Source organism: Sus scrofa, chromosome 4, assembly GCF_000003025.6.
Source record: "Sus scrofa isolate TJ Tabasco breed Duroc chromosome 4, Sscrofa11.1, whole genome shotgun sequence".
Classification (NCBI taxonomy): Eukaryota; Metazoa; Chordata; class Mammalia; order Artiodactyla; family Suidae; genus Sus; species Sus scrofa.
The window spans coordinates 117,311,069-117,336,483 of NC_010446.5; the positions used below are offsets into that span (position 1 = coordinate 117,311,069).

A 25,415-nucleotide genomic window follows, 5' to 3' on the forward strand; every position below is an offset into this window, starting at 1 on the left:
TTCAAGCATTTTTGTAATAGCTGCTTTAAAGTCTTTGTCAGATAATTCCAACATGGAAAAATGACAGATATCAAAGCTGGACGTTGAAAATTTTGTGGCACTTTGCCAAGTAATTTTGGCGTGCAGTTGGACATTTGAATTTTATGAGAGTCCGGGTCTTGTTTAGAGTCTATGATGAATAGCAATCTTTTTGTTTTAGCAGGCAGTGAACCTGATTAGGTGCAGGATGCAATTACCAGTTCACCTTCTGTGGACTATGGTTCCAGTGTTAGTTCAGTTTTCAAGGATTGCAGTTCTCTTTGAATCTATCTCAGATTTATGGGACCCAGTCTGGGACCTAGGCAATCTGGATAGTTTAGTTCTCAATCTTTTGTTATGCCAAGTAGGAGCAGATCCAAGTCATAGAGACTTAAGAGTGAATCTTGCGGTTCAAATTTATGGGGTTGCTTTCCTGAGCTCCTCCGTCTCCATGATCTCATGACTTCCTGCTTCCCTCGGCTCCCTTTTTATATCCTCTGGCCACAAACTTGGCTCTCTTTACTCTTCTCTGTTGCTGTGTCTCACACCTTCATGACTGGGCCTACATCCTGACCCATGTGGAGAAGGGGACAGAGGAAAAAAGCAACAGGGGTTTGTTCTGCCCTTTTGAAATCATAACTATCAGAGAAAAGTTCTCCTCTCTCAGTGACGGTCCTTGTGGGTTTCTATAGTTGCTGGGCACCATTACAGGGTTGTCCGGGGGAAGTCTTTGGAAGCCAGTGGGAAGTCTTTGCTCCAGCTACAAAAACTGCAGTTGTAGCAGCTTTGTCTTGTTTTGAAGTTATGAGGAAATCAGTATGTCCTGCACACAGGTTATTGCTCAAGGGGAAGTAGTGTGATGCACATACAGGACAGATAACCCCGGCAAAGTTGAACAACGATCTGATATAACTTAACGCCTAGGGTGGGAAAATAGTGATGGTGAATCAGACCTTATTTTCAATTTTCGAAGTGATTTCAATGTTTTCAAAAGTCCAGGCAAATGGCAGGGTTCTAATTGCCGTGAAACTGTACCTAGCTTAGATGCGAATTTTACCTCTGGTTTACTCACTCAGTGTTGCCCTTTAAAATACTACATTACCAGTCAAGAAATACTTTGGGGGATCCTTTATTTTCATATTTTTTTAATCCTTTGTCTTTAGTTACGACTATTGTACAAAGAGTGCAGTTTATTTTAAAAATCCATCCAGGAGTCCCTGTCACGGCTCAGTGGTAATGAACCCGACTAGTGTCCATGAGGACGTGGGTTCAATCCCTGGCCTCCCTCAGTGGGTTAAGGGATCTGGCGTTGCCATGAGCTGTGGTGTAGGTTGCAGACGAGGCCCGGATCTGGTGTTGCTGTGGCCGTGGCACAGGCCAGCGGCTACAGCTCCAATTTGACTCCTAGCCTGGGAATTTCCATATGCCGGGGGTGCAGCCCTAAAAAGACAAAAAACAGGCAGAACCATTTTCCAAAGAGGGGCTAAACTTCATGTTAAAAGCATAATTCATCTTTTTTTTTTTTTTTTTTTTTTTTGGCTTTTTAGGGCCGCACCCACGGCATGTGGAGGTTCCCAGGCTAGGGGTCAAATCGGAGCTGTAGCCACTGGCCTATACCACAGCCACAACAACACTGGATCCCTGACCCACTGAGCAAGGCCCGGGATCGAACCCGCATCCTCACAGAGACTAACCGCTGAGCCACCACATGAACTCCATCATCTGTTTTTTTTCAGCGAAGTTTGATTGCTTCAACTGTGCCAGACTCCATCCCTTTGATTATTATCACATAATACCCTCGTCACTCCCAGTGGTTTTAGGAATTTTTTAGACACAGTTGAATTGTTCATTTACATGTGCTAAGCATGAACATCATGGTAGATTTTGTTACATCCAGAAATAGAGCTGGAAAAGCTGACAGATTGTTTGAAAGAACTAGAATCCTATTAAAGCGGTGTTTTTTTCTATATAGAACGAAAATTACTAAATTGTCATTCTGTCTACATCTGCTGGACCTCCTTGCTCCTCGTAATGAAGTTTGCTTATGGCCGTATCGTGAGTAAGGAGATTGAACGAGGAGAGAAGAACAAGCGCTATGAGTTGCTGAAGTTGTTCAGAGGCGTCTGCATTTGATGAGCACTTGGAGAAGCACTCAGGATTCCTGAGCTGAAGGAGTAAAGGTGGAAACTGGGAAGCGTATTTTGTTAGTGTAACGGGAAAGGCTTCTGGGGGGTGGGGGGAGGGGGAGGAAGCAAAAACTAGATAAAGACTGGGTAGTGAACTCTTAGATTAAGTAACTTGCCTAAACCTGTATGTAAACAGAACCTATCTAGGGCATGTTGATAGGCCACTGTAGACTTGGATTAGGCCAGAGGCGAATTCCTGGGAACACAGGAAAGTCTGGGCTGGGAGTCCCTGGCAGGTGCTCTAGCTCTCACAGGTCAAAGTCCACTATGCAGAAGGGCCAGCAGAAGGTAATCAGGAAACCAGGGGAGGGGAAATGTTTTTAAAAAGGCCTGGACAAGGGTCTGATTCAGCAGAATTCCTTGTACTTCCTGCCCAAGACCAGAATTGTTTTTGTGGTGTGTTGAGGGTGTGTGTGTGCTGAAATGGAGGTCGCTAGAGCTGGGCTTGGAATAGAGGGGAAGCTCGACAGCTCCTCAGTGACGCTGCAGACAGCGATCAATGGAGCCCTGGAGCAGGGCAGTGGGAATGTACAGGTGAATATAAAAGACTTCCACGGAATGAGGAGGACTTTGTGAGAGGGGATTCAGGAAATGGGAGGTAGAAAAGGCCATTAGAGTTCTAAGAAGTCTGTAAGGAATTAAGATAGAAATTGGTAGTTGAAAAGAGAATTGGGAGTTCCCATCGTGGCTCAAGTGGTAACCAATCTGACTAGCATCCGTGAGGACGCAAGTTCGATCCCGGCCTTGCTCAGTGGATTAAGGATCAGACATTGCTGTGAGCTCTGGTGTAGGTCGCAGACACAGCTGGGAATCCTGTGTTGCTGTGGCTGTGGCTGGCAGCTACAGCTCCAATTCGACCCCTAGCCTAGGAACTTCCATATGCCACAGGCCAAAAAAAAAAAAAAAAAAAATTGCATGGGAAATATTTTCTCTTCGTTGATTTTGAGATGCTGGCAGTTCTGCCATGGTTGTGACAAGAAGTAAGCCATTGATGGCCTTTGATTAATGCACAAACTAGGGAGGCGAGAAACCCTATAACTAGGAGCTACAGAAATGTTAGGTTAGAAGCACATGTAAACCACGTGTGTATGACGCTAGACACTGTCTCAGGGAGGATAAAGCCCTCTGTGGCAGATGGAGAGTAAACTAGATTATGTTTGAGAAGGTGGGAGGGGGGATCTGGGGTTTTGTGGAGGATTTATTTAAAACAATTTCTTCCGATTAGAGGGAAAAAATTTGGAAGGATAATTGAGGGAAGCTCATGTCAGATGTTTTTGGTCTTCATTTCCTATAAGCTGAGATCATAGAGAATGAGGTGAGAGAATAATTTGGGGTTAATGGAAAGATCTGGAAATAAATACGTTGAGACTTGGACCCACAATGAAGCTCTCCCCCAGGTGAAGACCTTTCCAGGTCTCACACCATCTCTTCTCTCCGGATAAGTTTTGCTGTTTCTAGGGCCTGAGAATCATTCTTTCCCTCACATTCTGTATGTCTTCTAGAATCTATTCCAATAACTATTCAAATTCACAGTGTTCTTTTTCAGTTCATCAACCTAATGGACACAATTCAGGTAAAGATTTTTAAACAAATTTTATTGGAAGAATTTTGACACAATTTTTTATTCTTTTTAAATACATCTGAGGTTAAGCAAAATATATACATGAATGTCTTCAAGTAGAAAAGAGTGAAATATACATTTATGGGTTTGTGGTTAGGCAAATCATAATTGCTCTCTTTAGCACATCCAAACCAAATTACGACATGGTTGTTGACATTCAACCTAGCGTTGTCCTCAAACATTTGCTTATAAATGTTTTGATGCCATAATCTTCAATAAAGGAATCAAACCCAAATTCAAACTTGGCCATGTTTCAAAACCTTTAAAGACAGGGAGGTATAGTATCGTAGGGGTGTCTAGAATATTCTAAGAAGGGATTTGGCATTTTTCATTCACAGTATTTCTGATATGAAAGACCCCATTCTGTTTACTGATCACTTTCACAAAAGTTGGGGCAAAATATCACTTTGGCAGAAATATCACTGAACTTGCTGCTATTAGCGGAAAGCATCGAGATTGCTTGGCAAACTCTTGAAAGGACAGGTGTAGCTCAAAACAGAAGCTTCACTGAGTCTAATTAATGCATGATATGTGATACATAAAATTCAAATACTAAAATTCGAAAAAGCTTTTTTTTCTTCACTAGTAAAAATGGGAAGTTTTACATTGGTAGCAGCAATGAAAAAGAGATAGAAAATAAGTAAAGAAATATAGAAAAGCTTTACCAAAATTTAATATTTAGAGAGGCGGAAGATAAAAGCTATCCTAGGAATATTTAAATCACTTAATTAATACATGTAGTGTTGTTTTTATAGAAGCACCTTCAAAATACACCTTTGAAAGTTTTGGATAAAAATACATCTAGGATAAATGCAAAAGAAAGCATGTCACACACAAGTCCTTAAAGTAATAGGAATACGGCAATTTTCCATAGAACATAGTTTTTCATTTGGCGATACAAAAATATAAAAATCCAAGTGACCCAGGTCTCACAGTCCCAGATCTACGAAATTCTTGTCCAACAGCATGCAAAATGGAAAACATGTCTACACTCCCACTATTCCTGTATTAAAATAAAGGAGAAACTTATAGGGCTACTTTAAGGGAAAAAAAAGGCCAAAGTGAACATAAAGTCACTTATTTGTGCAAAAAAAGGCAAAGAAGAGCTGAGATAAACAATAAATTATAGGGTTTACCTATCCCAAGCTTCTGCTGGTATATCCACTGCTGTCTACAATACTGACCCACTGGTTAACCCTTTACTGAGCATGTAGGTGTCCATTCATGCTAACTTTAGTCAAGAGGATATATGAGACAAGACATTCTTTTTTTTACAGATTTTCCACCATGATCAAAATGATGAATAATAAATTTTCAAAGCCATGGAAAGAGTTCAAACTTAAGTATTATTAAGTTTAAGCACAGAGTACTAAGTATGAAATATATTTTTTCCTTTGAAAAAGTATCTATAAAATGTAGTGTTGTAAATCAAATCCTATGTATCCTTCTCAGGCAGCACAAAATTATGTATACTTCCTGGAAGACAGTTCTCTTCTAAGGGAATGTCTCTAGGCCAGTTCAGTTTCTCTTCACTCAAACTGGCACTGACGCCATGGGGTCAGTCCTTTTTAAGCAGCTTGCCCTGTGAGTGCCAAGAAAACTTTTTCCTGCTTTTTCTTTTTAAAGGTCTTACAAGTGCTTAAAGGAGCCCTGAACGCTCTTTTGAGCCTGCACAGGATACGCTGAACGGCCAAGGTAGTAACCTAAGAGAGCATCCAAAGAAGCAATGCGTCTGAACAATGTGTATCCAACAGCTCTTCCCTCCATCAGCTTTGTGCTGCTGCTTGTTCATGACTTTGTAGGAGAGTGTGTTTATATCTGATCTTTAAATCACTGTAGAATGACATACGAAAAAGGTCAGCTGTCACCCAAAAGTTCTGGATTTAGAGGCAGTGCTCTTCCACCTCTCCATCCCAGTCAAGTCATTTATATTCTCTCAAAACAGCTTCCTCCTCTGTAAAATGGGGTCAAGAAGTACTTCCTCACAAGACCGTTAGGAGAACCAGAGGATAAAATATGTATGAAAAAGACCTAGACATCAAAATCACAAAAAACCCTTTCTTTGCAGAAACAGGAGGATTTTAAATGTGGTAACATGAAAAAGGCCATGCAGAGAGCCAATACATACCTAAAAGTGAAACCCGCTCTTTCTTTCTTTCTGTATAATAAGTAGTTAGGAAATGGTTACACAAATCAAGACACACTCATCAAAGACACACATCCACTTGGCCTTTAAACAGAATTCCATTTCTCTCCAAATACTTTTTTTGATACCTAATTGTTCACTCCCTTGATTCTGTGGTAGAGAGCTGGATCACTAAGATCTTGGGGGATCCTGTCTTGAAACAGTCTCCTCTGAATGAAACTTTCATTGAATGTTCTTCAAAAAAATAATTTCCTTTTTTGCCAAAGTTCTTGTGAATTGGAAAATAGTTCCTGTTTCGAAGATAAATGACAGAAAGAAAAAAAAAGTAACTTTCTTAAGGTAATGCTTTTAATGAAAAGTTGAAAGTAGCAGTTTTTCACTTGCAGTTCTAATAAGACTTCAAAATTTTACCCTATTAAAATTTTTGTTTTGTTCTATACAACATTTAATGCCCAGTTTTACGCAGCTCTGAGAATAATGTTAAGAATTAAAGAGCTTTCCAGTAACTGAAAACTTAACGTAGCAGGAATGAAATAATACGACCTGTGAATTCGCTTGGTTTCTAAAAAGTACCAATTCACAGAATTTAAACACAGAAAGTAAGCAATCCTTAAATTGGATTTAGTCTTGGGCAATTAACAGAAAAACTTACAAGTTAAAAAAGTATCCAATGCACAGATGTCACCATTTTTAAAAAAAAATTAGGAACTGGTTGCGCAAGAGTAAAAAAGTAAAAAGAAGTAAAAAAATTAATTATATCATCCATAAAGAATACTCTGGAAATAATATACAAACTGTATATTTGGAGAAGTCTCCTTAGCAAGGTAAACATTCCTTGAGCAATAAAAACATGTCCTCCAGAAAATATTTTGTTTTTTAAAATATTAGAGATTTTTTTTTTCCCTTAAGAGTTGGCCCAACAATGGAGACATTCTAAATTTATTTTATAAGAATAATCAAAGAGTATCTCTCAGTGAAATGATCTACTTTAGCAATACATCTGTGCCAACAATATTGATAAAGTATTTCCTAAAAAAGAGATAGAAGTTGCTTTTTTTCCCCTTCTGCAAACAAAGGATTGAGAACATTTGATTAAAACATACATGTTAATGCCAACCTCCTAAAAAATTAAGAGTCTCATATTGCTCAAATGTTCTATATGTATTACTCTATCCCTTACCAAAGGAAAAACAACCATACTTAATGCACTTGTATATTGAGAGTGTAGTTAAATAAAGTGATGCATATTTTGATGAAAAACTTCACTTGGAATGGAGGGCTCAGTGAAAGGCAGAACTGGATCTGCAGTATGCACTGGTAAATTTTAGAGGCCAGCGCTCACATTATCTCTGTATGTGAAATGTCAATACAATTTCACATAATCAGATTTTAAGGGCACACATCCCAAATCCCTGCTTTCATCTAGATCTGTCATTTTCCACAAGATGCCAAAATCTACAGCGTATCCCAGGCTTCGATCAGGCTTGGTAGTGGAGTAGAAGTGACTACTCACACTTACAATGACAAAGCAGTACCATTATCAGGACACTTCCTTTTCCATCTCCCTCCTAAAACATCTTCACACTTGTTTCAGTTAAACACTTCCTATTGTAGGAATTCTTAGCTTTACAACTACCTGGCAGTAAGTAAAAATGTTTTGAAAATACTACTTAATCTGCAAAAAGGACTATCAGCAGTTCATGGCAATCTGCAGTGGTTTAGAAGAGCATGAAGAAAGAAGTCTATAGTTTTCCTAATACAGTATATTTCATAAATTGCAGATCAGAAACAGGGGGAAGGGTACTTTGAAACTTAAGACAAAATCAAGTGATTTCTGCCACATGTGAAAAAGTGCTTATTATTATTATTGATCTACATTCTTAACATTCATTTCCGTCCTGGAGGGTTTTCCCCCCAACAACTTTTTCCTTTCAGTTAAAAGGGAATATACATTGTGATTTTTAAAATGAAGTAAATGGGAAAATGTCTATTCAGATCACTCTTTCTTCATAAAATACAGACTATTTAAGCAGAATGTTTGAGCATTTGTCATCTCAAGTTGCAATTTTATTTTTCAAACACACAAGGACCTAGAAATCGACTTAGTTATTAACTCCCAAGATACCTGGGTTAGGAAGAGTTCTATATTACCACATTTACTCTGTACCTCAATACTTCAAACTCAATAAAATGCTGCTTTAGGACTCCTGAAAGCAACAGTATTTGTGTAATGCTTACGCAGGAAAACAAACTGTATGACTTGGCATTTGAAGAATGAGAAAGCAAAATAACATTATCATGACCCTTCTGCCTTCACTGTACATGCCTTTTCCTTTCATTAATAGAATCTATAAAAAAAAAAAAAAAAAAAGCAAGGATATAGGAAAGTTTATCATAGACCCAGTAGTTTTTGTAGAAATTTGGAATTTAGCAGATGTTTTAATTAAGTCAAAACACCTGTCTCTATAAAAAGCACTGGCAAAGTTTTGAAAACATAGTCCACAAAATAATTTAATGTAATAACTGAGTTTGATTTAAAAAGCAAAATAACACCTTTTATTTTTTTTGATGAGATAAAGCAATAAAAGGCAAATTTTTATATATCTAAACCTGTGCTGGAGGTACACAAAAAGACATGTGTATACACTACTAACAAGAGTCTTATTTTGTATAGATTACAGAATATCCATTAAAAAAAAAACATACGTGACCTTTGATGGTACATTTCTATGCTGGCAAATACATTTTCTGATACAAAGGCACTTTGAAAACCCAATATGGTTTGGTTCATAAGTTTGCAAGGTACAAACAATTTTACAAACATAGGATTATACTGAAGAACGTCAACAAGTGTGACATTACATACAAAACAGATTTCCATTTCTTTTTTTTTTTCTTTTAAATAACACTGGTTTTGTGGGAATGAAAGCAGTGGTTTCCAGCAGCTTCAGCGAAGACATTCCAGGTGATTAGAGGCCCACAGACTGAATTTCCTACTGGCTAGGATGAGGGCTGGGAGTGAGGGCATTTGAAATGAAAACAAACAAAAAACAAACAAGCAAACAGAAAATGAGGCCCTGGAACAAACTAGAAACCTCAGAAATCAAAATGGTTTGGAGGGAAGCACGCAAAAGACAAGACCAAAAGTCTAGGAGAGGTCCTCTTAATTCTGATCCCTTAGCTGTAAACTCCTGGCAGAGCACAAATGGCCGACTCTACCTGGTCTGCTGGGTGCTGGGGCGTTGTAGTGATGATTTCTTTATTTTAAAAATCTAGGTACAATGTTTTGGATTGTACAGTACCAGAAAAATTAGGTTTCCCCCCAAAAAAGCATCATTTCTTTTCATTTGTTACAGGGCTGCAAAGTCAATCTGTACATAAAGTTGTCTCACTCCGGCCTGAAAAGTTAAAAAAAAAAAAAAAAATTAGAAAATCAAACAAACCAATAACAGACTATACACTTCAGAAAAGTATTAAGAAAAATACTTTTTTTTTTTTTTTGAGAAAGGGAAGAATTATTTTTTCTATCTCTGGGAAAGAATTCTCCATTTTTATCATAAAGTGCTAATAATTTTATTTTGGAAACAAATATATTAATAAGTTGCAAAAGACGATTTTCCACTTAGCTCTACCCAAGAAAGCTATGCTACTAATTACCTGCCCTGCTCAAGTGAATTTTGGAAAAGTGAAGGTTATCCATCTACCATTATTTTGCTAAAGAACTCCACCACAGTGCTTGACTAGTTGGCTACATAAATCAATCCAGAATGAATTTATAGTCCAACTCCTCTCTTCATTTTTGGATATGAACTTGCTATTCCAGGACACTGCTCTCAAAATCATCCCCATTGCCCCCATAATATCAATTTTTCTATATTTGCTGTCTATAATTCCTTTACTTTCTCTTCTCTCTTTTTTGGAGAGTGGGGTATGCATGCAGCATGCAGAAGGCCCCAGGCCAAGGATCAAACCTTAGCCACTGAGGTTAAGGACACTGTATCCTTAACCCACCGAGCCACCAGGGAACTCTTTCTTTTCTCTTGAACCCATTTCAACCAAACTTTTGCTACCAACCGCTTCCCCAAACTGTCAAGGTCACCTCTAAATTGCTAGACCAGTGCTCAATTCTCAGTCCTCATATTAGTACTTTGTCTAAGCAGCAAGGTCACACGTGATCGCTTCCTCCTACTGAAACACTTCCTTTCTTGGCTTCCACTGGTTGCCCTTCTCACTTACCAATCTTTCTCAGTCTCTGTTGCTGGTCCTTCTCCTGTCTTTGAACAATGAACACAAAAATACCCAAAGGCTCGGTCCCCAGATCCCTTCTTTGTCTGCTCTTGTTCCCTAATGATCTCACCCGAATGCAGACATGCAGTACCATCTATATGCTCACACCTTTTGCGGACGGAACCTATCTACCAACTACTTGACAGCTGTACTTAGACGTTGGATCACTTCACAACACAGCCAAACTGATCACTATTTCCTCCCCTCGACCCTGTTGATTTTGTAGCTTCTACAGCCCAATTTCTTCCTTAACATTGCAATTTGAAGGCCTTTCTTTTCATCCAACCCATTAGCAAAACCTGTTCGCCTTATCTTCAAAATAATGTAAGTCCAGAATCTGCTCACTTTCCATCACCTCCACTGTTAGGCCCTGGCCCAAGTCACTCTCATCTCTTGCCGACATTTTTGTAATGGCCTTTGCTCTAGTTTTCACTCTTTTACCTTTGCGGTCTGTTTCCAGAAGAGCTACTATAGTGATGGCACTCCGTCACTCAAACCCTACAACAGCTCAGCTTCCTTGGCCTTTAGCCCAGGGTCCTCCCAATGGCCTTCAAAGCCTTCCCATGATCTGGCCCCCTTACCTCTCTGACCTCCTCTAACTCCTCCCTTTGTTCACTCTGTTCCAGCCACACTGGCCCTTCTGCCCGGAACAGTGTTGCTGGGACAGAATGCCACATGACATACTCCCTCTCTTGCCACATCTCTACTCAGATGTCAGTGAGTGAGATGATGAGAGATACATTATCTATCTATCTATCTATCTATCTATGTACAAGAAATGGTAAATGCCACAACACACCCATTCTCCCCACCCTGATCTCCCAATCTGTAACACACACCACTTTCTAATCTAAAACTAATTTGTTGTAATGCTGTTCATTATCACTCCAATGACAATGTCCTCTCTCCAAGATAAAAGGATTTTGCCTGTTTTTTCGCTGCTGATTCCTAGAACCTTAAGTACTGCTCAGCAGACAGTAAATGATCGATAAACATTTGTAGGATGAACTAAAATTCTACTGACATTCTTCTTTTAAGTAAAAAAAAAAAAAATAAAGTATACAGTTACAATAAGCACCTTCTTGTCAATAACCTAGATGAAAGGTAAATTAGAATATTTAAGAGAAAGGAAAATACAGAGTGAGGGATAAAATAATAATACCACCTTCTTACAGTAATTTCTGGGCTCCCCAAAGCATTACTTTCTTTTTAAATTTTTTTAAAAATTATAGTTGATTTATAGTGTCCCGTCAATTTCTGCTGTACAGCAACCAAACCATTACTTTCTAGCATTCAAGTCGGAGGGCTCTGCTCAACACTAATGAATGCCTGAGTCAGGAACTGCTTTAATGCACTGAAAAGCTGCATAGGCTCTAGCAGCTTTCCAGCGCAGAAAACATATTAGCTTTTTGGCCTCATTTAAAAAAAATAAATCCTTGCTATGGTAAAATTAAAATGCTCTGAAAATACATTTATTAGCACACACATTTTCAAGAGTCTTGTGGCAGAAAAAGGAACTTAAATAGCTGTATGATTTTTAAGCTAAAAATTGAAATCAAATGTTTTCCTAATTTTAAAAGTATTGATAAATACCAACCCTACTTATCCCACATAACTGTTATATATTATTCATCCAGTAATTGATGCATATTTAATAAATTCTTATGACACAGCAGGCACTATTATAAGGATCATGTGTGAATATATGAGAAAGGATTTTAAATGCTATAAAACACTATAAAAAACAAATTATTATGATTGCTTACAATTATACTTGATTTACTCAATCTAGATGGCTTCTGAAATAACTATACTTAGGAAGCCTCTGAAAAATTCTTGTGTATCTAATGTTAAGAGAAAACAACTATTGATCCAATAAATTGGCTTAATTTATTTTTTCTTTAACAAAATTGTAAATGAAAGTAAGATGGAAAAAATGGGTTGGGCTCCCATTATTATCTCTGCCACTCTCTTAACCCCAGCCCACAACAGTGAGGATGGTAATAAGAAAGGAGGTAGCCCAAGGCAATAAAAAAAAAAAAGGAGGAAAAACAAAGAGGCTAGGTAAATTATCTTTGCATAATCATGAGTTAATTACTCAAGCTGATGTCTTTCCCCTGAGGGCCTACTGCTTCATACAAAAGCTCAGTCCAACCGAAAAAGTCATTTTGCTTCATCCATCTGGCTCAATGGGTCAGCTTCAAGTTTTGCAGCTTCCCATTTTCCTTTCTCAATTTCCTTCAATGTGGAGAGAAAAATGGAATTTCCAAAGACTCCTTCAGTAAGTCATCTACTGCCTGAATGCAAATTATGTTTTCTACACAGTGTATTCACAGGACAGAGACGTGACAAATACTCTAGCAAATCAAAACAGTGCTTGGTTCCATTAAATATTTTACCACTGGGATGCCAGGATTCAGAGGCTGGCTGAGGGCTGTCCTCGAAAAAAGTGAAAACCATACGATACTTGTATCTCATGTCCTGAGAGTAATGTATAAACCGTAATAATTCAGTTAACACTTTTTAAAATTGGAAGACAGCTAGTTATTTTTAACACCTATGCTTCTAAGAAAATCTTGGTGTTGACCTGATGCCTCAGACTTAGAATGTGCTCAATGAATAATCACTGGTGTGGAAAGGAAAACCAATCAGCAGTAAAAACTTTAGAAAAATAAGCAGGAATGTGACTATAGAAAATTACTGGTCGGTCTGTATTCTCTACCAATTCTTAAAAACTACAGAAACTTTCTACTTTAGTTTTTGACTGAATGTATAATACGGATTTTTATCTCTTAAAAATGACGTCTTGAAAAACTGCCTACTCTTCCATGTGAAGACAGAATCATCTCAGAATGAGTGAAGAAGTGACTGAATATGATGAAATTATAAGTCATGAACAGTAACTTGGGTCTGGGTTCCTTTTTCTATAAACTGGGGGTAATATCCCCCCTGTCTGGTGACGGCAGATTAACATGTCAGGCGCCCATCACGGTGCTTGGAGGTGGGAGCTGTCAATGAAGCCGAGCTGCCGCTGTTATCATCTCCACCTCCATCACCCAACAGTGGACACGTAGACCTTGCAGATTAATTACAAACTGTCAGTACTTAGAAAATATTAAAACCCCCTACAAATAGGAAAGAAAACAGGGTGGAAAACCAGCCAGCCACCTGGAAAGGCACAGACAGCTTCTCCCACGCCCTCCCGCCCCCCTCGGCAGAACGAACCAGGGGGGTGAGGGCTGGGGTCAGAGACAGGAAGGGATTATGAACGCAGGCCAGGGTGGAGCTGGAAGGGTCTCAGGCTTGGGGAACTCCCACCTGGGCTAGTGAGGAGGCTTTGGGGTTCCTTCCTGGGCATCAGCGTTAACTTCTATTTTGAGGCTAGAGAACAGAGTGCAGTAAAACGGAAGCAGGAAGCAGGGGGTTTAGGACTTAGCGCGCACACCAGAAATTGGCAGAAAGGGAGAAAAGGTGACAGATATCAAGGTAGATGTTCTATCGGGGAGTAAACAACAGGTTAGTAGGCTGGACTGTCTTCTGGGCTTTGTGGAGCTGAAGAGGCTAACGAATCCCAGGAGTATTTAGATTTTTCTTCAAACATTGTTTCTAATAAGTGTATTCAAAAATTAACAGATGATATCAGCCAGTTTAAAACAAGAAACAGAAAATAATACATCGCCTTCTGAATCCAGACATCCATGTTCTCTTTCTGTAAATGATAAATCATTTTTAAAAAGCTAGTGCAAGTGGTGAAAGGGAGAAGGGACTTTGTCTATGCCAACAAAAAATAGTTGTAGTTTAAAAATAATCTTAGGAGTTCCCGTTGTGGCGCAGTGGTTAAGGAATCTGACTAGGAACCATGAGGCCTTGCTCAGTGGGTTAAGGATCCGGCGTTGCCATGAGCTGTAGTGTAGGTCACAGATGTGGCTCGGATCCTGCGTTGCTGTGGCTGTGGTGTAGGCCAGTGGCCACAGCTCCAATTTGACCCCTAGCCTGGGAACCTCCATATGCCACGGGAGCGGCCCTAGAAAAGGCAAAAAGACAAAAAAAAAAAAAAAAAAAAAAAAAAAAAAATCTTAAATTAAGGAATCTAAGTACCAAAGAGACTTACACCAATTCACAAGTATTGCTCTATATTCCTGACAGCAAGCCAACTGCCCTAGCCATTAATGATTAAGTGATTAACTATGGAAAATAAGAATAAAAAGACATGCCTAATGTATAGTTCTAAAACAGTCATAAAGGGTATAGCTTTATAAACAAAACAAAAAGTTATGATTCTCAAACTTACATTAATTTTTTCATGTAATCCCCATGTAAATTTTAACAAAAACAACTTTTTAACCAAAAAAATTCTTTAAATTCTCATTTAAGATCAGCTGTAAGAAAAACACTTTAAAATATCATGGAACCATAAAGTATAACTTGTTATTGAAAAAAATCCATCTTTTGGTCTTTGGGAACTAAGGCTACCAGTATTTCAAGTCTTTCTACAAGAATCAGTGTAATTTTTTTTTTCCTGAAAAATGGAGCAATTTGAGTTTTATTACTTCTCATAAGTAAAATCTATGATTAAGATGTAATTTTAAAATGTTTAAATATAAAAATGTAAAAAAAAATTTTAACTTAATTTTATGACTTGAAAATGTTACTGCAAAACCCCAGGATATTACTTATAGCATAATGAAGATGCCTGACTAGGGCATAAGCAGGAAAGGAAAATAAATTTTAATAAAAATTTTCAATTTTGCGTATGTTAGAACTAAAACAACTACCACGAAACAAGTTTACCGTCATTACATGTGTGGAATGAAAGTCATGAGTAGGGTGGCCCCCTTCTTCCCGCTGGGAAAAATGGGTTAAACCATTTCCACTGCACGCCTGAAAGGAGTCCCTGGTCTCTCCAAGGAATGAAACAGAGTTGGCCTGACCTCAGCCGATAAAAAGGCTTAAAATATTTTTTAGAGCTTAAAATTTTCAAAACCCAAATACAGTTTCCAAAGCCAAAGAAGCAGCTGAATAAACTTTCAACTTCAGCCATTTTCAAAGCCAAGATTTCTAAGGTTACCAGAAGAATCTCCCTCCACCTACTTCAATTACAACCTCAGCAGTTCTAAGCACAGACACAGCTGCCTGGGCATTTCTTAACCTAGAAATCGCATCCTTTTCAGAGGGAAAACTGGCACTAAGTGCCAACGTCTTAGGCGAGCATGAGGAATCCTAAAGGGAACAGCAGCTCACACTGTGAGGGTGCAAGGACAGGGTATAACTAGGAGAAAATCAGGGTGAAAGGAGAGATAAGAATCTAGAAACGACAGTGAAAAGCAAGGTTATTGTTAGCCACACTTTCCTTTCTGCCTCTGAAAAAGGGAGGAGGTGTGAGAATGATTCAGACTTACTGTGACAGTTTTGCATGCCGGTACAGACGTCTTATAGGGTCTACTAAGAAAAGACTTAATTCTTAAAAGTTCAGAGTAAATAGCGGTACCAAACATACTGTTTTGTAGTAGAGTAAGTCTTCTTGTTGCCTACGTTGTATGATTATTTCATTAATTATTCCAAAGGAACATAACCGTATATTTCTCTTTATTAGAAAGATCACTTAACTTATGCTAAGGTCCTGAATTTAATCTCTCTCTCTGTATATATATATATGGTCCTGAATTTAATCTTTCTTGATGGGTCTGGTGTATGAAGTACATGGCCATGGATGTATAGCAGGAGAGAGACTTGGCAGAAAGTTTAGGGTTTATGGAGTTCCCGTCATGGCGCAGGCGTTAACGAATCCAACTAGGAACCATGAGGTTGCGGGTTCGATCCCTGACCTTGCTCAGTGGGTTAAGGATCTGGCATTGCCGTGAGCTGTGGTGTAGGTTGCAGATACAGCTTGGATCCCGTGTTGGTGTGGCTGTGGTGTAGGCCAGTGGCTACAGCTCTATTTTGACCCCTAGCCTGGGAACCTCCATATGCCGTGGGAGCGGCCCTAGAAAAGGCAAAAAGACAAAAAAAAAAAAAAAAAAAAAAAAAAAAAGAAAGTTTGGGGTTTATTCTGGGGCAATGAGGAGCCATCAAAATTTTGACTTTTTAACTTTTTATTTTGAAAAGATTTCAAGTCAAAAGAATAGCTCAACAAATACTTATCTGTCCGTCACCTCTCTAAACCAATAGCTAACATTTTGCCTCATTTGCTTTATTTCTCTACATGTATATTTATTTGTAATCTTTTTACTTTTGCTAAAACATCTGAAAATTAGACATCCTCATACATTCCCACTAAATCCTTCAGCATGTATCTCCTAAGAATAAGGGCATTCTTCTATATCCACAGCACCGCTGTGATAACCAAGAAGTTTAAAACCTAGACAATTATATGAACTATTATGGAGTCCATATTCAAATGTCCTGATTACCCAGTGGTTTCCCAGTCCAAGAGCCAATCAAGGATCCTACACTGCATTTGACTGTGAAGTCTCCTCTCATCTGGAAGAATTCCCCACTGTTTCTCTTTTTCGTTTCATGACATTAACTGTTTGTGAGAAGCCAGGGTAAGAGTCCGCAAGCAGGCGTGTCGGGTTGTTTGCTAGGGACTGGATTCACGTTAAGCATTTGTGGCAAGAGTCACCACATAGGGATGCTTGCCTCTGCACCCCACCAGGAAGCATGGGTCAGTACAGACTTTGAAGGCATGGAGTTAGTTTCCTTATTAGCTTTATGTGTTACGTTGTTTGGGCAGCAGTGTGGACATCTAGATTTTTTTTTTGCCAAATATTTCTGGCGAACTAGACAAAAAAAAAAAAAATTGTGGTATCTCTCTCTCCTCAGATGTGCTTGAGATGACGTTTTTATTCTCCCACTATGTACACAATAACGTAATAAAGAGTCACTTATGCTTTATCAGTCACTGACTAGGCCTACTTAGGATGACATCCACAGTACTTAATATAATTTAGATACAGACATGCACTAATTCATGATTCCATATACAGAATTAGGAGAAACTCAACAGCATATTAAGCCATTAAATCACAAAGAAGTAGCTATGCCTCTGCTATCAACAAAAACGTTACTATAGCTTGCTTTTAGCTAAAGCCACTGACCAGGCGTTAGTCTTATTTTATTTAGAACTTCTAGCTTTAAATAGCATGTAACACATCTTATAAGGAGTTTCCTAAAGGAGCTCACATCCGTACAAAGACAGGCCAATAGGACTATCTTCATTAAAATAAGGATCTCCCAGATTTGATGCTGTGGTTGAAAAAAACCTTTTATGCTTACCTCACAGTGGAAGATACATACACGCAATATGTTAAATAGTAAATATTTTTAAAACTAGTAGATATGATAAATTCTAAGACCCTTAAAAATACTAAAAAAAAAAAAAAAATCATACCTGAGTAAAAATATTATGTGTTTGGCTTAAAATCCACCTGGCATCAGCATCAGGTGCTACTACTAATTTCAAGGTCCCAACATAAACATCAGAACATAAGGTCCAGAAGTGCTGTTCTTGTAAACTGTACACTCCTTGCAACTGCTGCACCTGAAATATCAAGAGCAGATGTTAACATCAAGTAAGTGCCAATTATTATGCAACATGGATTCCACCCCCCAGTGAGAAAAGCACACGGGGAGGGAGTGGGTTTGAAATGAACAACAAATACCCACTGGATACTTGTTCTGTGCTGGTCCCAAACGGAAACGAGCACACGAGGGCACTGCGGAGAGAGCGCGCCCAAGAGAAATTCACATTTTCAAATACAGCTGACCCATGAACAATGCAGGAGTTAGGGACACCAACCCTCCTCTCAGGTGAAATCCAAATCCAAGGATTCAGCCAACCATGGATCAGGCAGCACTGCAGTATTTTTTACTACTGGAAAAAATCCGCGTATAAGCAGAATGTGCAATTCAAACCTGCATTGTTCAAGGGTCAACCTTACCATCGATCAGAGGACAAATGTAAACACAAATGAGCTAACAAAGTAGGAAAAGAACAACAAAGTCAATTCAAAGACATAAAAAAAGGAAGGGACTAAAGGATGGAAATCAGTGATCCAGAGTTTGTGAAATGACACAATTTACAATATCAAAAAACTAGTTCTCTGAAAAGATTAATGAGCTAGAGGAGTCAGTGTCTCGTAAATATGGGGGCATATTTTAGACAGGACGATTCTTTGTAGTGTACAACTATCAGAAACTACAGGACCTTTGCATCCCCAGGACCCACGGAACTAAATGCCAACATGTACCCTTCCCCAACTCGTGTGACAATCAAAAAGGGAGCGATGTCGTTAAGTTTTTCCAGTGGCTTTCCACTGGAAACTTTCCCACAGCCTTAGGTTGCGAACCACTAGCAAGACAAACTCTGATGGAGGTAAAAAAAAAAAAATTCCATTAAACATAGTACAAGATGAAAAAGAAGAACAACTGTAAGTGACAGATTTTAAAAACCATAAAAGGGAATACTATATGAATGTATCAATATACAAAACATTACAACTGAGGAATCCAACCAACTTCTCACCATCTCTACTACTGTCAGCCTGGAGGAAGCCAGCATTATGTCTAGTGTGAATTAGTATCATACCTGATTAACTGGTCTATCTATTTCTAGCCTTGCACTTCTTCATCTTTTCTCAAGATAGCAGCCCAAAGAGGTCCTGTTACTTTAGGACCTCTTTGGTCCTAAAGATGCTTTCACTCCTCCGTCCAAAATCCTCCAGCAGCTTCCCATCTTAATCTGAACAAAACCCGCTCCTTCACAACGACTGACAAGGACCCGTGTCAGGTGGCTCCGTAAAATATATGGAGTTCCCATCATGGCACAGCAGAAGTGAATCCGACCAGGAACCATGAGGTTGCAGATTCGATCCTTGGCCTCGCTCAGTGGGTTAAGGATCCGGCATCGCCATGAGCTGTGGTGTAGGTCACAGATGCGGCTCGGATCTGGTGTTGCTGTGGCTCTGGCGTAGGCCAGCGGCTACAGCTCCGATTGGACCCCTAGCCTGGGAACCTCCATATGCTGCGGGTGTGGCCCTAAATAGACAAAAGACAAAAAATATATATATATACATATATTATATATATAATGATAAATATTATATGGTATATACATACTATATATAATGAATAAATACTATATTATATATATATAATGAATAAAAACAATTCTGGTGTTTACTTTGGCAGCACACATACTAAAATTGGAATGATACAGTAAGACTCTTGTGCAAGAATGACACGCAAATCCATGAAGTGTTCCATATTTCTGTGGTCATCATTTCACAATGTGTATGTACATCAAAGCATCACATTGCACACTTTAAATATGTACACTTTTTATTTATCAATGTTGCCTCCTTAAAGCTGGAAAAAAAAAATAAGGGAAGCTGGAAAAACAACAACAAAAACACAATTTCAAAAACCCGGACAAAAATGAACACATTTCTGTAAATACCGAGAATGCCATAATACAAGAGTAAAACTAGAAAATGTGAAAGGGCCTTAAAAACTGAAGAGGTAATAAAAATTATCTTTCATAAAGCCCCAGCCCTAAAGGGCAAACTTCTAAGAAGTGTAACATAAACTCTAAGTTTTTCCAGAAAACAGAAGAGAGATGCTACCTTATGTAAGAAATAATCTTGATCCCCAACCAGATAAAGATAGTAAATTATAAGCTAATGTCTCTTATGAATTAAATAAGCTAAATCCAACAGTTAATTAAAAAATAACATATCATGACTAAGTTGGGTTTATCTTAAGAGGGAAAAAATAAACATCAGAGACTCCATTACTGTTATTCTTTAATTAATGAAGGAAGCAAAGGAGAAAAATCGCATCGTCATTTCAGTAAAAACATTACAATTTTTTAATAAAATCCAACCCAATTTATGATTAGAAGGCCATGTCCTTAACTTAATAAATGCTATTTACCAAAAGTTTACAGAAAACATTTAAGGAAAAAAATGTTAGATGCATTCCCTTGAAGATCAGGAAAATCTTTACCAAGACGCCCAAATTGCTGTTGTTGTGGAATACTCTGCACTGATTTGGAGGAGCGGATCTGAGATCAGCACCCAGAGGTTAAAGACTCAGTGTAAAAAGATGTTTGCACCAGTGATGGCAACTTAAAAGAGAAAGAGGTTACTCTGTGCAGGCGTTAACTGCCGTCCCTGGAAATGGTGAAGAAGCTGGTGACTACCTGAATGTTGCGGAGGAGGAGATTCTTGCAACGGACAGAAGTCTGGACCAAGGGAACAGTAAGGTCTATTTGCATCCTGTGAGTCTCTGATCCTTAAGTAATCTATTTGGGATGTTAATCCCAAATAAGAAAAATGTGAACTTAGATCTATCAAAAATATGTACCTTTATCAGAAATGTGATGAATGTAGGATTACTTTCTGTACACTCTAAGACACTTGGTGGGAAATTTGAGACAACACCCACTGTTCCTTTTAAAATAACTGCTTTCACTGGGGAAAGAGGTCAAAAGGACTTTCTCTTCCTCCTTCAGGACTCCCAGGACACAGTGGTTTGAACCTGATGTCCTTCCACGTTTTTCGAAAGAGCATTCTCCTGGAAGGTGTGCTGGGAGTGAAACAACCACCTCACTGAATAGGTATCTTCTTCCTCTACAGAAATAGCAGCACAAGTACATTCTTGCAGTTACGCTAACGCACAGGTTGAAGAATGATTCCCATGGAAACTGGCTTTAACTTTCCTCAAATTAAAAACTGTGGCGTGTAGACAGAGATGAAAATCTGTGCTGCATTTCCCTCTCTGACAGTGTGGGGTAGTGGAAAGAGCATGAGCTTTAACGTCAGAGTGAGAGGGATTAGGATCCCAGCTCAGCCGCTAGCTTGGATGAGTTACTTAAGTTCTCTGAGCCTCAACTTTACTCAGTTTTCCTAAGGAAGGGAAGATGAAACCTACCCTGTATGGTTAATGTGAAGAACAGACACAATGGATGTAAATCCCCTAGTATAGGCGCCAGCTTACAAGAGGCATTCAATAAATGGCCCCTTTCTCTTCCACAATTGTGCTGACTGGTGCGACCGTAAAACCATAACCACGAATGTGAAATGGGCCACACTTGACTTTCCGTATCTCAAAAAAACTGTGCTACACCTTCTCTTCTTTCCTCTGGTCTCCGAATTTCTCTGCAGGATTACACCAGCCTCGTAAATCACAGAGAAAACAGAAGTAAACGGAAAATCCCTTATCCTACACCACCAGGCCCACGAGTCAAGCCTCGTCCATTTCGGCACTTTCTGCCTCTCTCAGGGAATACAGGACCCCTGGCTCCTGTCTACACGGTGCTTTGGGTTCTATCCTTTTTATCGTCTCAAGGAATTCATTCCTTCCACACCTAACCTCCTTCACTACCACAGCATCACTTTCTTCCTTTCAGTTGGACTGTTCCCATCAGTCACATACTCCAGGACTGCCCTGCGCGATACAGAGGTCCCTCGACACATGACGAAATACATGAAAAGGAAATGAAGTTTAAAAATCAGTTGCGCTGAGCCATACTTTACCTGCTCAACAGCCACGTGTTCCTTGGGACTCCCAGATTGGAAAATGTAAATTATTGAACATTTCCATTATTGGGGAAAGTTCTTTGGGATGCTGTTTCGTTTTGTTTTGAATTTAACTTTGTGGGAGTATAGCTGACTTAGAGGGATGTATCCGTTTCAGGTGTACAGCAAAGTGAATCAGTCGCACATATAAAGGTACCCATTCTTCCTCCCTCCCCGTATAGATGGTGACAAACTATTGAGTACATTTTCCTGTGCTACACAGTGGGTTCTCGTTAATCATCTCTTTTATACAGTACTAGTGTGTATGCATTATTTCCACCCGCCCAGTTCTTCCCTCCGCCCAATGGCTGGATGCCGTTTTAAAGTATTTGATTTTAAAAACAGATTCCCTCACTCTTGTTGCTACATTCATAGCCAAGCTAGCAGCTCACGTCTCTGCTCCCTTTAACAAAAACACTTCCTTAAAGAACTGTCTGTAACCACTATCTCTATTTTCCCAATCCCTTTCCCCCTTAGTTTACTCAAATCATGCCTTCTCCAAACTCTACTGAACAGGCTCTTATCAAGGCCATTCATGACAGTCATGATGCCAGCCACAGATCACTTCTCTGTTCCCACTTGGACTGCCTCACAGAAACATCTGGCACAGTTGATGACTTCCCCCTTTTTTAACTTCTTAGTGGTTTTCCAGCTCCCTTTCCCTGTCTCTCCCACCTGTGCTCTAAGTCTGGAGTTGAAAGTTGAGCTAAAGAATAGAGCTTAATTCCTCCAGGGTAATCTCTACAGTCCTAATGTTTTAAATGCTATTCATGTATTGCTGACTCTAAACTCCCTCTAGTTCTAATCTGTCCCTAAAATTCCAGATTTGCAAATCCAACTATTTAAGGGACCTTTCCCCTAGAGGTGGAGTAGGCTTTTCATTTTTAACACATGCAGAAGAGAGGTTTGGATTTGGGAGGATTTTCTACCCTTACACCTGCATCACACTCAACAAATGGTATTAGCACCTACCTAGCTGTTTTTTCTTAACACTTTTCCTTCTCCCTGCTAATATAACCCACCTCCAAACCCACATCCAAAATATCTACTTTGCTCCATGGTCACTGTTACCCCTGTAGTCCAAGCCATGATGTTTCCATGTAGATGATAACGGCCTCTTAACCGGTTTTCTTTGCTTTCATTCTCCCTAGAATTTCTTCTCTAATAGCAAGCAGAATAAATTTTAAAAAACAAATTTTATGACACTCTCCCTGCCTAAAAGCTCTGAATGCTTCCCATTGAATTAGAATTAAATCTAAACCTCTTAGTAAGACCAAAACCTCTATCTGACCTGGCCTCTGCCGCTTTGCCAACCTTTCCAGCCACTCTTCCCTTTATTTATTATGCTTTAGCCACAATGGTTTTTTTTTTTTCCTCCTGTTTTTCAAACACTAAATTAGTTCCAGCCACAGAACTTTTTGCATTAGCATTATTCTCTGCCTGGAACACTCTTCTCCAAGATTTTCATAGGTCTGGATCCTTCTTGACAATAAGAATTCAGTTTCCTTGAATATGACTACTTGCTAAATCGAATGTAATCATCCATGTCTACCACAGCACTTAGTTTTATTTCTATTATAGGAATCGTCACTGATATTTTCTTATGTATTTATTGTTTACTGCCTGGTTTTCCCACCAGAGCATAAATTCTTTGAGAACAGACCGTCTATCCTGTTCACTATTACACCCCTGTTACCTTAGAAGAATGTATGGCCTAAAGGCGGAGCTCACAAAACATATGTTGAATAAATGCTTACATCATCTGCTACTCATATTTATATTTTAAAAGAGCTGCTTGATTTCTAGACGAGGACAAAAAATTTCGACCACATTTTCTTTAGTGAAGTTCAATATTTTCCGATGATTTTATTCTGGTTTGTATAAATGGCATTCATGGTCAGCATTCAATCTTAGAAGAAATACTAAATTATATACACATGCTACCCATATTTGTAAAAGTTAAAACCCCTAATAGCTTGGAAACAACTAAAACCCAATGGTTTGGAAGCTTTGAAACTTACCCTCTGATAGCACTGAGGCAGAATATTTTCCAAAAGGGGAGGAGTTCTCTGCATTAATATTCCAACAGACTCTCTTAAAAGAGGAATAACACTATAGAAAAGGAAGACAACGCATTTATTAAGGTCGCATTCTGATCATTCCCATCCTGCAAGGAAGTAATACTATACCTCCTGACAGTAGAATATAATAAAGATTTATCAGAACAATGTAAGGAAAAAGGATCCAGTCATTGTTCCATACTTTCCATGTGACAAATGAGTTATTATTTATAGTAAAAGAGCTAGATACAATGTATCAATGCATGAAACACTAAACTTATATGACTGAATAGTATTGGAACATCTAAAAATCTAAACACAGTAGTTGTTCAACTGTCATTTAAAATATGACCTCAACCCAGCGCTGCCATGAACGGTGGTGTAGGTTGCAGACGTGGCTCGGATATGGCATTGCTGTGGCTGTGGCCTAGGCCTGCAGCTACAGCTCAGATTAGACCCCTAGCCTGGGAACCTCCATGTGCCGTGGGTGTGGCCCTAAAAAGACAAAAAGACAAAAAACTAAAAAATTTTTAAAAATTTAAAAAATAAAAAATGACCTCAAATGGTTTATTTCATTTCCATGAAATAAATTATTATTTATAGATATATTCATAGATAGATTATTATATTCTATATTATACAATCTATTCATAATAGATTACTCATCCCAGATAATCTACAAAGCATATTATGACGGGTCCTTAACATTTATCAAATATGTAAATGCATTTATCTGAACAGTACTGTTAAGGAAAATATTAAAAAATTAATACAGTATATAAGTCCATTTGCCCCAATATTTTTCCAATCAGATTATATATCAGTCTCCTTTGAATATTTAAAAACCATAGAAGCCTGGATAGAACCACAGATCTAGTGAATCAGCACCTCTAGTGGGCCCTAAAGTCTGTATGAACTGATGTAATTAGGGCTCTACTGGAATTTAGAAATTACCGCTTTTGGCTGTTTGGATGATTAAATGCACACGAAACAACAGTGTTATAGGGAGGGCGACTCTACTGCAATAGTTTTCTAAACAAGCTAGAGTCTTGGTTGTTTTCATTTCTGACCTAGCAAATGAGAATCTCTGAGAAAGTTGAGGCATCTCCGTTTTTAACAAGCTCTCCAGGGGAGGGTGGAGGCACTGTGCTATGCTAGGAGCAGAATGAGACGGAAGCCAGCAAGAGCTTCGTTCTACTTAACTAACATAACAGCTTAAGCCAGGACTCTCTTTTAAACTTGTAGAAATCTCAAAATCTCCAAAGTAGAACCCCTCCTGCCTATAGGGACAGGAGAGAGAGAGCAAAACAAAACATATACATTTGAAGGGAGGCAGAAGTTGAAATGTACCTTAAAAGATGAGCGGTACTTCTGCCAGATGGAAAGGAAAGAGAAGATACTGATGAAGACTCAAAGGACCAGGGATGATGCTTGTCTTGTCCACTATTATAGTCCCCAGGAGGCCTACTGAAGTGCTGGTCACAAAGTGGGCCCACAATCAATGTCTGTGGGTTAAAC

The 25,415-nt window shown here is 38.8% G+C and overlaps 1 protein-coding gene and 1 long non-coding RNA gene across 2 annotated transcripts in view; both read right to left on the reverse strand.

Moving 5' to 3' along the window:
* The window catches only part of SLC30A7 (solute carrier family 30 member 7), a 76,155-nt gene continuing 59,900 nt past the window's right edge, over positions 9,161–25,415 (reverse strand). The window contains exons 9-11 of the mRNA NM_001136211.1: positions 23,859–23,949; positions 17,649–17,798; positions 9,161–9,369 (exon numbers count right to left, since the gene is read on the reverse strand). Of these exons, the coding sequence (NP_001129683.1) occupies positions 9,322–9,369; positions 17,649–17,798; positions 23,859–23,949 (289 nt within the window). The 3' untranslated portion in view covers positions 9,161–9,321. The remainder of the gene's footprint in view (positions 9,370–17,648; positions 17,799–23,858; positions 23,950–25,415) is intronic.
* Positions 9,458–14,321, reverse strand: LOC110260373. Its single transcript, XR_002343570.1, has 2 exons — positions 11,657–14,321; positions 9,458–11,620 (listed from the first exon to the last, which is right to left on the reverse strand). It is a non-coding gene; the product is annotated as an uncharacterized LOC110260373 (long non-coding RNA).